This window comes from Misgurnus anguillicaudatus, chromosome 22 (assembly GCF_027580225.2).
Source record: "Misgurnus anguillicaudatus chromosome 22, ASM2758022v2, whole genome shotgun sequence".
NCBI classification, from domain to species: domain Eukaryota; kingdom Metazoa; phylum Chordata; class Actinopteri; order Cypriniformes; family Cobitidae; genus Misgurnus; species Misgurnus anguillicaudatus.
In genome coordinates, this window is record NC_073358.2 from 9,324,245 (window position 1) to 9,338,120 (window position 13,876).

General features: G+C 37.4%; 1 protein-coding gene across 2 annotated transcripts; it reads left to right on the forward strand.

The window, feature by feature from the left end:
- The first annotated feature begins 256 nt into the window (after positions 1 to 256).
- Positions 257 to 12,989, forward strand: secisbp2 (SECIS binding protein 2). Of its 2 annotated transcripts, none has more exons than XM_055200761.2 (18): positions 257 to 411; positions 1,050 to 1,137; positions 1,244 to 1,394; positions 3,180 to 3,252; positions 3,327 to 3,541; positions 3,662 to 3,746; positions 4,086 to 4,195; positions 4,268 to 4,411; positions 4,971 to 5,006; positions 5,113 to 5,205; positions 5,332 to 5,452; positions 6,369 to 6,532; positions 7,203 to 7,350; positions 7,759 to 7,915; positions 7,998 to 8,218; positions 8,397 to 8,551; positions 8,717 to 8,864; positions 9,991 to 12,989. In XM_055200761.2, the coding sequence occupies exons 2-18, from the start codon at positions 1,121 to 1,123 to the stop codon at positions 10,104 to 10,106; spliced, it is 2,154 nt and encodes a 717-aa protein (XP_055056736.2). In that variant the 5' UTR covers positions 257 to 411; positions 1,050 to 1,120; the 3' UTR covers positions 10,107 to 12,989. The 2 variants fall into 2 exon arrangements, with proteins under 2 accessions (XP_055056736.2, XP_055056737.2); XM_055200762.2 differs by lacking the exon at positions 257 to 411 and adding an exon at positions 464 to 782.
- The last annotated feature ends 887 nt before the right edge of the window (positions 12,990 to 13,876 follow it).

Sequence of the window (13,876 nt, forward strand, 5' to 3'; positions counted from 1 at the left end):
AACAATCACTTTTTTGCCGAACTTTAAATTTTTATTATAACATGGCACAACTTTGGCTAATATAATAACAGTAATGCTTTTGTGTTATTCAACCATGTTAAATAAAATCATTAAAAAAAAATCCTTGAGTTTAACCTATGTATAATTAATAAGTTAATACAGGGCTGCACGGATAGATTGGAGTTTGACATTAAAGTACCGCGAGAGCGATTCGAATAGTGGGCTTTGAATCGCTCTCGCGGAACTATCTGCGCAGCGCTGCATGAAGTCGAATAAATCAACAGACCATTTCATAATAAAAGTCCCTCATCTAGCCTGTCAACTTTGAGATTAATCTTTATTATTTGGCCTAGCAGTTTTACCTCAGAGGGGGTACGCGTTTTTAAAATGGAGTCTATCAAAGACCGAAAGGTATGAACTATCTTAATATCATTTAAAACCCTTTCGTTATCTCTCAACTGTTTACACGAGCTCAGACGCCTGTCTAAAGATCTATCTAGAAATCCCATATGGCTCGGCACGACACAGAAGAGCTGCTGAAAGCTGTCTAGAACTAAACATGCGACTTTATGATGTTAAATTTGACATGTAAGGTGGTAGTCGATAGGTATAGGTTCGAATCAAAGAAGTTTGCATGTTGTTTACTGCTGACGAGATTTTTAGCTGACTGCTAACCAATCCAAAGTGATGTTTATTACGACATCAGCCTTACAAAACATACACGTTTACTTACAGCTAGTTAAAATAGTTAAATCCAGATGATTACGAGGTGTACCAGACAGGTAAGCGTGTTTGGAAACTGTCTGACTTTGATTGAGAGGTTTATGACATTACTAGTCATTACTATTTTGTTTACTAGTGTGTGTAACCTTTAATCTTTACTGCGCCATTATATAACTGTTAATATTTTACACACAGATGCAGTATCGTTTACTTAAACACTGCTTAGTCATATTAAACGTTTATTCAAGTGTATATTTATTTTTAAGCCTGCCATTTTAATTTCACTGTGCATGTTGTTTTCTCAACACTGTTCTTTGAACCCATAGATATTCAGGGTTGGAGTTTTGGATCAGCTGAGTTTGTTGGATGCATAGCCATCTACTACAAGAAAACAGAAATGGAGAATATGAAAAGGTTATTATAATGAGAATTATTGCAAATATGAATCTTTATTCTTTTACACTATCAGAATCTGTACAGCTAGTTAGATTATCAGTTTACTTATTGTTTTGTATTTCAGAACTCAACCTAAAGATCAGACATGTCAATCCTCACCTGAAGACTGGTTCAAAAGAAGGCAGAGATCTCAGCATGACACAGCCGAGAGAAAACACGGGCACAACGGCGTTCCCAACAGGACTGCTGATCTCAAAATGAAGCAGACCGAAAAGGTCTAGTAAGATAAAACAAGTTTGACCGCATAATCTCGTGTTAAGATACACCGATGTATCGGCCGATTTTGATAAATTTAAACTATCTACATATCGCCTGTAGCATAAAAAAGGCTGATATAACAAACCGATAATTAAATAATAACCTGATCTTGAGGGTGTCGAAAACCTATTCGATGGTAAGGATATCCTCTGAAAATTGTCATTGTCGTATTTGTATTTTTTATCTTACTTTCTGCCTCTCTTATAATGTCGGCATTTTAAAGGTGCCATGGTATGAAAATCTGACTTTTTCCATGTTTAAGTGCTATGATTGGGTCCCCAGTGCTTCTATCAACCTAGAAAATGTGAAGAAGATCAACCCATTACCTTAGTTTTGGTAAACCATTCTCTACAAGCACATGAAAAAATAGGTCGTTGAAATTTGGCTCTCCTTATGATGTCATAATGAGCTTTTATTATAATAATACCGCCCCTTAATCTGCACAATCCAATCACAGCACTGCCATTTAGTGCAGAGAAAAGCACATTTGAGTTTTAATTGCAACAAACCACCATCATTGTGATCAGTGTTTGAATTTCATCAGCTCATTTGTTTGAGTCCATATTCCATATTCAGTACAAATAATTTGATGATGCAGCAATAAACTAGCTAGTATCCATAAACGCATGTGTTAAGTTAAACCAATATAAAAAAATATTTATTTTAACGACATAATTTCAGATTAAGTAAGCAAGGGCAAATATCAGTAATCAGAATCTACAGATAGTTAAAACCGTTAGTGGCTAAATTAATTATATCGGTGCATTTCCATTGCGGAATCAGAATCTGACGATAGTTGAAATCAGTATTGGCTAAATTAATCGTATTGCAGTTTTGATAGTGAATTTTTTTAATGATTTGATGATGCAGCAATAAACTAGCTAGTATCCAAACACGTGTGTTAAGTTAAACCAGTATCAAAAAAATATTTATTGTAACGACAGAATTTCAGATTAAGTAAGCAAGGGCAAATATCGGTAATCAAAATCTACCGATAGTTAAAATCGGTAGTGACAAAATTAATTATATCTGTGCATTCCCATTGAGGTATCAGAATCTGCCGATAGTTGAAATCGGTATTAATCGCATTACAGTTTTGATAGTGGATTTAATTTTTTTGTATTGCAGGTTTAATAGTGGATTTATATATTTTTTAACCTTACAGATGATAAAACTAATTTGACAGCATAATCTCAAGTGACCAAATTGAGATGAACCAATGTATCGCTTATGTTTTAATCAGTTTAAACCATCCACATATTGGCTATAGCTGATATAACAAACCGATAATTTATTAATTAACCACTTGATAACCTATTTGATGGCAAAGATGTCCCTTTAAAGATTAAGCAAGCAAAGGCAAATATTTGCAACTGAATCAGCTGATAGTTAAAATCGGTATCAGCTAAATTATTTGCATCGCTGGATTGTCATTTTGGTTTCACGATCAGCCGATAGTTAAAATTGGCTAAATCAATTGCATTGGTCATTCCCATTGCGGTATCAGAATCTGTTGATAGCTGAAATCTATATCGGCAAAATTAATCGTATTGGTGCATACTAGCCATTTTGGTATCAGAATCTGCCGATAGTTAAAATTGGCAAAATTAATCGAATCGGTCATTCTTGTTGTGGTATCAAAATCTGCCGATAGTTAAAATACAGTAAAATGAATCGTATCCATGCATACCCATTTGCAGGTATATTTTATTGCAGATTTAAATTTATTTGTACTCTTGCAGATATGGAAAGATAATAGATCGGATCCTTCATCTCAGGACAAAAGAATCAATAGGCGATCTTCAGACAGAAAAGGTAATTGTAAGTTTTAAAACCCATATTAAAATCATAATTTTCTGACAAAATATTAAAATCACTTTTATTTTCAGGTTACAGAGGGACCAAACCTTCCCCAGATCCTACTGAAAAAGCCAAGTCAGCAGTGACATGCAGCAGCACTTTTCAAATGCAACTTGCAGATTTTCCTGAATTGGGTGACATCACACCCAGTAACCCTGCACTAAACTCTTGGCACCTGGAACCATCGGCGAGTGGTTCACTAATGCCAGAAGAGCGTCAAAGTTCACCAGCAGTTACTTGCAAGGTAATTTTCATGCATGGTGGTATCAGAGAAAGAACACAACGTGCTTTTCAAGCACAAACTTATTACCAATATGTGTTTTTTCTGGTTCACTGAAGCAAGCCAATTTTTTCTTAATGTTAGAATGTACCAAAGCGAAGAACAAAGTCGTCGGCATGGCATGTCCCGTCAACCGGAAAATGTGACATTCCATCAGCTGTAACAGCAGGTAAAATTTTTCCAAACACCAGGATGAATTCAACATGGAGCAGCATTTAAAATATTTTAGGGCAGGACTTAATATGAATCATCAGGAATTGATTGGACCATGAAAAGTTATTTTTATATGACAGGTGATGCTTAGTGACTTGTAATGAAAAGGAAAGTAGGAGAGTAAATTATTGCTTTTTGTTTGAGAAATATTATAAAGACAAATTTTTCTTGTTTTAAAATAATGTGTGCTGATTGGAAAAGAATTAAAATTATGTAAACATCATCATGACCTTTTAAAATTACATTGTGAGATGAATAAATGATAACATATTGTTTCTAATCCTATCTGATTTAGATCAGGATAATTCAGTTTGTGTTCCCACTGGACCTCCATCCTGGGCCAATGTTGCATCTCAGCCTCCAAAAGTTATCCAGAAAAGCCCCAAATCCAACGGATCATCTCAGGTACATTTAGCATCTTCAGGATATACTGTACAACATGGACACGCAAACCAACATTTTGTTTATTGTGTCAAGGAGGATTTATCAGGACAACCAGCAGAGCAGAAAACCGATAAGAGAAAGAGAAAGAAAAAGAAGAAAACTAAAAAGACCCCAGAGGACATGAAGGAGCAGATACCAGAAGAACATTTGATCCAACAGGAACCTCCAAAGTTTGAAGTGAAAATCTATTTGTCTGTCAATCAATGTAATTTTCAATGAGATTCAAAGTGGTTAAATGGATTTATAAATAACTGATGAACAGTGTTGGGGGTAACGCATTACAAGTAACGCATTACTTTTTAAATGTACATATATTAATATTTGAGTTACTTTTACAAAAAAAGTAATGCAAGTTACTTTTTTAGTTTAATTTGATTTAAAAAAAATTATTTACTGAATTAAACTATATGTAGTCACATTATCCACTCTATGTGTACACCCCTGTGTGGGAACAGTTGAGTCAGAAACTGAGATGTCAGGGCAGAGCTCGACATTTTTGTGATGAAATATGCAATTTCTGAATGCAGAACTTTGTATTCATTAAAAACACCTGCAAGGCCTGAAAGAAATCAAGCCTCAGCCAAGAAAAAGTAACGCAAAAGTAACTAAAAAGTAACGTAAGCATTACTTTCCATGAAAAGTAACGCAATTAGTTAGTAATATTGTAATGCATTAGTTTTAAAAGTAACTTTTCCCAACACTGCTGCTGAATAATAACTTGGCATTGTGTTCGCAGGATGAAGAGGAGTTTCCGGGCCTGTCGCTTGCGTCTGTGAGTTTATTCAGAGGCCAGCAGGCAACAATTCATAATGCAGTCATTAAATGCCAAAAATTGAACACCTGTTCATTTATGACCATCTGTAATTGTATCGATTCAGGAACTCAGAGGACATTCTGTAGCACAGAAAGAAGAGATAAGATACAAAACATCGACATCCACTTCTGCCTCTAGTGACACGAAGAAACAACAGGTTGGTATTCGAATAAACGCAGTGCAATGTCAAACGGGATACTAGTTGATGCATTTAAAGAAGATAGGACAGAAACAAGATTTTATTTAACTTATCGAAGTTGAGTTTTACCCCTTAACTCTGCAGACTAGTCAGAAGAAATCTAAAGTTCCCGTTCAGCTTGACCTGGGAAACATGTTGGCCGTCCTTGAGCAGAAGCAACAGTGTAAGAAATCGAAACAAGACCAACGGCCGGTGACGCTCTCAGGTATTTGGCTGAAAATATTATTAGTTCATTTTCATATTTGCCTAATCCATTTGAAAGTTTTTGTAGGACAGCATCTAATAGGGCTGCACCATATTGAAGGAAAGTGCCATGTGTGACAACTTGTTTAAAAAAAATGCAATATGATATCCAGTAAGGTTTTAAGTACTGTATATAAAAAGAAAAATTATGTGTTTATAAATTATGTGCTTAAAAAACCTTCGTCATACTAACGCCAGGAATTTGCTGTCGTACCATGGCAATGATATTACGCACTGCCCGAAAATAGTCCCCTGCTATTGAAAGTTACCAAGGGGGCTATTTTCGGGCACTGCATAATATCATTGCGCCTGCTGCAGCCATGTTACGGCAGCAAAGTCCTTGATTATTACGCCAGAATGAGAGTATAGTTCATAGCCATATCGGCCTAGAAAATCGCAACTTTTAATTTTACGTCAGTCTTAGTACACGATGTAACTACAGAAGACTCAGGTTTTAAATAGGAAAAGTATTGAAACTCTTTAGTCATTTTTGAGCGCGATGCTAATGGTCAATAAGATTTAATGGATTATGCTAAGCTATGCTAAAAGTGCTAGCGCCAGACCCGGAGATCCGCTGAATTTATTCCAAAAGGATAAAAATCAAATGTTTAACTCTATGGGAGCTGAAAAATGAGCATATTTTCAAAAAAAGTGAAGTGTCCGTTTAACAAGGTCCTTTTCTGAGCAATAGTTAACCTGTCAATGGAAAATGCAAATCCTTATAAAATCTCGTTTTTATTTTAAATTCTCATGTATATCATGTATGTTTTCTCATTTCTATCTAAAGCACTTTGAATTTCCCAGTGTATGAAATAAACTTGTCTTGCCTTGCCATCACATGTAAGCTAATAATCAAATCGTATTTTTTGTTGTCTCAGTTGGTGGAGCTCTGCCTGTGGTCCATAAGGAGCCTTCAGTTCAGAAGAAGGCATGGCAGCAAGAGAAGGTCCCTCACAACCCGCTGGACTCCACCTGTCCTTTAGTGAAAAAGGGAAAGCAGCGAGAAGTTCCTAAAGCGAAAAAACCAACACCTCTCAAACGAGTAAGATGAGCTCGAGTTCTCATGTCGCCCACATATAAAACCAGCCTGCAAATCGGTGGCATACGTTTGGTGAACCATTGAGATGTTTTTGCTTGGTGCTGTTAAGGGCTTGTTTTTGTTGTGTGTAGGTCCTACGGCGTATGTTCCGCGTCAGTTTTCATTTATACTTTTGCAAACACACGCGCAGACCGCTGGTAGGCAGTATCCACACGTGTAACCACAGTAGCAGCGTGACCGTCAAAGAAGAAGGTTGGCAAGTTAACCCACAAACGAAGAAGAAACAGCAACTTGTTGTGTATGATTTGAGAAGACCAGCAATGATGGAAGTACATAAACATTGACTTTTGTTGCAGTTTGAGTTAAATCATTCTTCAACTTGGCTCATCTTTGTTTTCACCGTCGCAAACGGAAATACCTATGACGCAGTTTTTTTACCTGACGGGAGGGGTTCTGGTGGACCAATCACAGCGCTTGGGGTCTGCGTAGAACTGATGTGCTGTTAAAAATTTTGCGAGGTGCACATCAGGCTACGCACAGGCTACGGTAACCTACGGCGTAGAGTTTACGCACGACTATAAATCGGGCTTTAGTAGCACAGAAATTGTACACTTCTTTACTTAAATTTTCAGTGGACGGTATAGTAAAACATGTTTTGCTTTTATTATTTGAGGTCATTCTGCGAGAAAGAGAGGAGAGGAAACAGAACCGCCTGCTGGAGGAGACAGACCCAGCCCGACTGGTCACTCAGGCTTGCGAAATAGAAACGGATGAGAATCCTTCAGAAACAAGTCTGACTGATCATGACCAACATCTCACAGGTGATGAAAAAACAGCAGCCACTGTGACATTGTTCAATAAACTGTCATGTAATCTTTCCAACATTATCTTGCTTGGTCATGTTGCATCAGGGTTGCCAGGTTTCACAGCAAAACCCACCCAAATACTGCTTAAAACTAGCCCAATTGCGTTCCAAGGGGGGGTCTCCAGTAAAAATTGTGTTCTGGTGGGAATACCTGCAATTTTGTTAGGGTTCTTCTGCAAACATTTGTATTCCCAGGGCTAAATATCACATTATTGGGTGTTGCTTCAACCCATGAAAGTGATAAACAGCCCACCCACGGCAACAGTATTAAAGTAGCCTATTTCAAGAAAACCGTGGACTTGGCAACCCTGTGTTGAATGTACCATGTGTATGAAAAGGTCACTGACTTTGTCATTGGATCTAGGTGACGACTCTGAACTTGTTGATATTGAAGAACCAGAGATCGACCATCCCACCTTCGAGTCTAATCACGCATTGGATAACGGCATGGCGGAAAATGTGACACTAAATCCCAATTCCAACCCTAATCTTCCCAAAATCCACAGCAGGAAGTTCAGAGAGTAAGAGTCTTTTTTTCTCCACAATTTATGTGAATTATCCCCTTAAGTCTGTAATTGACATACTTGATGTTTTTTTCTTCAGCTACTGCAACCAGGTGCTGAGCAAAGATGTAGATGAATGTGTGACCACTTTACTGAAGGAGCTGGTGAGGTTTCAGGATCGTCTTTATCAGAAAGACCCCATGAAGGCCCGGATGAAGCGTCGACTGGTCATGGGTCTCAGAGAGGTCCTGAAACATCTCAAACTCAGGAAGGTCAAGTGCGTTATCATATCGCCCAACTGCGAACGTATTCAGTCCAAAGGTACAGTACTGAATCGACATTCTGATTCATTGTACAGATTCACAAAATCATGTTGCTTTTGATTCACTTTAATGTTCACCCAAATTTCATGTTGAGCTTTGAAACGGTGAAAAGAGGTCTTCGACCAACAAATCAAATGACGTGTTGTAAAGCTGATGGGTGGTCTTGGGTTTTGCAGGTGGTCTAGATGAAGCACTTCACACTATCATTGACACATGTCGGGAACAGGGTGTGCCGTTTGTTTTCGCCTTGTCGAGAAAGGCATTGGGCCGCTGTGTTAGCAAAGCCGTCCCTGTTAGCTTAGTGGGCATCTTTAACTACGACGGTGCACAGGTGAGAGTCAGAAATATCTTTAGGATATTGCTGCTTAGAAGTATGGTAAAAGCTTTAGTGTGTCGCTCTTTTTCCAATGCCATAATAAAAAAATAATAAATGATGCCAACTGCATGTATATCTTCTCTTTTCATCGCATTTTGCACACAATTGTCACGGCCACAGGACCACTATCACAAAATGATCGAGTTATCATCTGAGGCCAGGACGGCCTACGAGGTGATGATTGCCAATCTAGAGGCTTCACCCCAGGATCAGGAACAGGAGGAGGAGACATCAGAAGAACCTTCAGGAACCGAAGAGCCAGAGTACAGTATGTCCTCATTTATTTTTTGCTAAACAAATTTTGTGCTGCTAAATGGTTTTGCCCGCATTACTGTGACCTCTTATTGAGTTTGTCCAGTATTTAAATGTGTAACACATTTTAGCTTTGGGTATTGAATGTTAACTGTGTATGAAAAGAGGCTTAACCGAAAATTGTTAACTGTGAATGATTTCTTCATGCAATCCTTGGACGCTGTTATAAAAGCAAAAAGGTGACTCTCCCGAAATTAGACTTATGAGGTGTCATGAAATATTTTGATAAATGCAAAGTAAGAGTATCAAAATAAGAAGCATACAGTTACAAACATCTTTTCATGTACTATTTTGCACATGATATCAAATGACATCGTACATACCAATTTTGTTTTTTTTCATATTTAATGGGGAAATTGTCATTACCGCAACGTGTCCATGACTGGATTTGGGTTCTTTGACATGAAAATATTTATAATTAAAAAAATCAAAAAATGTAAAGCTTCAGTGCATGTTATACTATAAACATTTACAGTAAAGAAACATGTGGTCCACATATAAATGTGTCCAAGACCAATTTTCAATCATTGTTTAAGCCCTCAATGAACAAACTGTGACAAGATGGCTACCAGGTAAGCAGTTCTTATTTTTTTTTCTCCGGATAAAAGTTGAAATTTTGTTTGTCGTAGTATCTAGACAACTTTTAAGTTCTCATTACCGAAACATGAGTTTGTAAATGCATATATTTAATGTAATATCATGTTGCGGTAATGATAATTTTTTATAATGATAATCTAAAAGATTTTAATAATTCTCTATATATACACAAGAGATATCCCGCACACTAATAACTTGCAAAATTTTAATTTATTGCGACGTTTCGATCGTAAGATCTTCTTCAGGCATATTATGAAATATTTTTTAAATCCTCTAAAAAATAATGGTTATAGTAAGTTCAGACCTTAATCTTATATGTGCAAAAAAATTTACTTTGAGGGCTTTTTAAAAAATCTGATGCTGGACACCTTCTAAGTCTGGATTTCATGAGAATCACCTAAAAATGTATTTCCTACATAATAGAGGTGAAAGTACCATTGATTTGATACCTTTGTACCATTCATAACCTGTTTCTGTTCTCTCAGTAAAAATCTGGAAGAAAATGCTGGAGAAAGATTCCGAGCACTCGTTCCTGAATTTTGAGGATCAGTTTTCATCGCTTTCCATCAGTTCAGATCTAGTCGACCGTGAAGGAAGCTGATGGAAGTGAAAAATCAGTTTTTGTCCATTTGCCGTGCCGAGGTCATGCTTTTGTGACGTGACGTTTTCCACCCATGCATGAGCTTCTAGCACATTCCAGTGAGGAAATCTTGAAGTACCGAATGTGCCTATGGTTGTCTAGAGGATTATAATGGCCTGGAATCCTGAAATAAATCAAGGCAATACAGTTGAAAATCATGGAGAGCAGCCCTTGACTAACAATATTTTCTTAGGGATATCAATCAATCACATACAAGTTTGTTGTTTCGCACTCTGAATGGTGAATATTTTTGCAGATATGCTACTATCTCTCTCTATTTTCTATTTAAATAAATGTAATAGTTTGATAAAAGACTTGGAAGCGAGCCAAACCGCTGCATTTATGTAAATGTTTACGTTTGTAAAACAAATGTATTTTACTTTCCCTGTGGGTTGCACAACTTTCCTAAATATGACCACTGCATTTGTAGAAAGATTGTGGTACATGGACAATGGTTTCAATCTTAATGCTGGTAAATGAATGAATGAATGTTATGACCGTGAACTGTTTGTAGGAATACCTCTTCCTCCTAGAACTTATTAAACACCACTTACCTAATTTATAGCATATACTTTTAATTTGTAACCCACCATATCCAAGTGAGAATTTCTGTTTAAAAGCTAATCCATTAATACTGAATCTCACAGACAGTTTTGCACACTTTATCAGTGTCAAATTTAACAGCGTCTGAATGCCGTTGAAAGCATTTAACGGGAATTGAGGTGCTCGGATGCAAAATCCTCTAAACACCACTTCTGTCAAAAATGACACTATAATGATAACCATGGGCATTGGCAGCAGAAGAAATGTGTGTGGGGCCAAATCATTTTCTGGAGTAGATGTTATGTTTTTTAATTAAACGATTGCTTTTAGTGAAAGTAGTGAAACACGAAATGGAGCTAAATGAGTAAAGTGGAATGGATTTGAGCGAGCGGCAGTTTATTAGGGCATTCCTCTGTGAAATGTATTTGACTGACGGTGCTTTGATAAGTCAACAGACATATGCCTAACCCAAAAATTAAATTTCTGTCATCTTTGATTTATTTGTTCTGATGAACACGAAGAATAATATTTTGAGGAATGTTTGTAACCAAAGCAATCATTTCTCAAAATATCTTCCTTCGTGTTCATCAGAACAAAGACATTTATGCATGTTTGTAACAACATGAGAGTAAATAAAAGATTACAGAATTTTCATTTTTGGGTGAACTATCCCTTTAAAAAGTTAAATACTTTCACTTCAAATCTGCGTTATCCTGGCTTCAGATAATTCAGAAATAGCGCTTTGCTGAACAATTGATGTTTAGAGGACTTTGTTGGCAGAATCCTCTAAGTGCACGGAAGATAAATTGAATTGGGCTCTTTTGACTGTGCAAATACGTTGTTTTGAATGTAGATGCGCCGCACACAAAATAACGTTTTTGCGTGCTCTTTTATCCAGGGGTGTTGGCGCCGCAGCCAGTTGAAAATACTTCAATGTTTCAGAATACTGTGTTGAAAAGGAGGAGGAAAGTGGTTGTGTTTTCTGTGTGGGTTAAGACACAAAATGTAAACCGCCCCTTATGGGCCGTACACACAATATGCAAATTCAGCGATTTGCGTGAGTAGATTACATACAAAATTAATGCAAAGACATGAATAGTCGCGAACTCGCGCAGGGTGATGTGAATGACATAAATTGGGCGCCGTGATTGTGCGAAAACACGCGTTATTCATCTAACTGTGGGTTCACACCAGATGCGAGTTTAACAATTTGCGCGAGTAGATTACATACAAAGTCATTGCAAATATGCGATTAGACACGTCCTCGCGTGGGGCAATGTGAATGACACGATATGGGTGGCGCGTTTGCCGCAAAAACGCGCTATTCGCCTCAAACGTGTCTTTGCCCAAGTTGAAAATATTAAACTCAAGCGAAAAATTTGCATGACACAAAGTTAAATCCTGTGAGTAATTTAGAGCGTGTAATGCGATGCCCTGCGTTTGGTGTGTACGTAGCATTATACGCATCTTCGCAGAAGAGTGAAAAATCGCATGAAATGAAATTAAATCCCATGAGTAGATACTACAGCTAGGAACGCGTTGTCTCACGTTTGTTGTGTACGCAGCATAATGACAAACGCGAGACTTGGAAAAAAATTGAGCTTTGCCGAAAATGCGCCGCGTTAACCAATCAGGAGCTTCCTCTAGTGAAGTGATTACAGGAAGCGAGCGGAGTCGCAGACGCCCCTCCCTTGATGCGAATTTCCGCGTGAATGTCTGGATGACTAGAATTTCACGCACGGCTTTCACGCGCAAATGAAGCAAGTAACATGAAACTGTTCAAGCGGCAAACTAGGCGCGGTAGACGCGATTTTGACGCCTCAAACGCGGCTGGTGTGAACCCACGGTAAGAGGGTTTTGCATCTGAACTCCTCAAATGTGTATTTTAAGCTGAATTGTGGTTTAAATAACACACGTAGCATAAAGCAAACCACTCACAAGTTCACATATAAACCATCTGCTTTGCTGCTATGCACTTTCATGTGAAGAATGCTGACTTTGGGACCAAAACATGTTTGTTTTGCTGTTGAAGGATTAAATGCAAGCACAAGAGATTTTGCCAGGATTTGCAATAAATTCTTTGCAATAAACTAATTCTGTGTATTTACGCGTAATGTACCCAAATTCTGATTACTAGTTGGAAAAAGTTAGAAATTAGAAAAGATTCTGCTGTGATTAAATTGTACTCCATTTGTTTAACCACCACCACAAAAATATGATTTAACACTATAAACTTGTATTTAAGAATGTGCAAAGAATGTTAAATGATTGTGAATAAACATCTTGGCCATTTTCTGTCAATTTCTGCATTTCACTTATATGTGACCCTGTGCATGAAATCCAGGGTCATGGAATTTTTAGCATCAACGTTTGATTTTAGTCTTTGACATGATCTTATTCAGTCAATATTAAAGATTGCAATGTTTATATTTCCACAGAATGTTCTTTACATTATGTAGGATGAGTTTATGTAAAAAACAGTGAATCACTAAAAATGGCTATAGCTGCATTTTCAGGGTCACATATTCATCTGTTTAATCCATGTTTTTGAACAAGGCCATAATCTATATCTTAAACATTGGGGGGGGGACCAAAACATTAATGGCTATATCAATGCGATTTCATGGCAATTTGTGCAAATTTTATGAGGTGGCTAAATCATATTAATTCATATGACCACATTCGTAAATTTTTGTACGATTTGCTTTTGCCCCTGTCACCTTGGGGTTAGGGGGGGAGTTTTATTAGTGTTTTATGACAGTCGTGTTTTTTCTACGATTCACTTCATACGAATAAAGTTAAACATTTCTCAACTTTGTTCGAGCGACTGGACACCCCCTATCTCGTCACCAATGGTCACTGTCGTTCATGTCGCCGGAAGTTACCAGCTTCCATTGAAATCAATGAGATTGCGTCGCTCTGCTATTAGTTGCTGCTAGTCTGAATGCAGCTTTAAAAAAAATTATGCAAATTATGAGCGACTTTTGTTAGCGACTACCAATGAGAACGAAGCAGTGGAGTTCACTTCATCCGTCTCTCGTCAGTTACTGGTGCGGACGGTACTTATTTATGACAACCAGATTTAGAAACGCCTCGAAAGTGACGAGCGCACATAACGACAAAGTCGCTTATAATGTGAATGTACCTTTAGCCAAGTCGTAAAATATTTACGAATTCTCGTGAGACCA

Coding starts and splice junctions, on each gene's coding strand:
- secisbp2 (XM_055200761.2), top strand. Junction 7,351..7,758: donor TCATGACCAACATCTCACAG/GTGATGAAAAAA, acceptor CATTGGATCTAG/GTGACGACTCTGAACTTGTT. Junction 8,865..9,990: donor AACCGAAGAGCCAGAGTACA/GTATGTCCTCAT, acceptor CTGTTCTCTCAG/TAAAAATCTGGAAGAAAATG.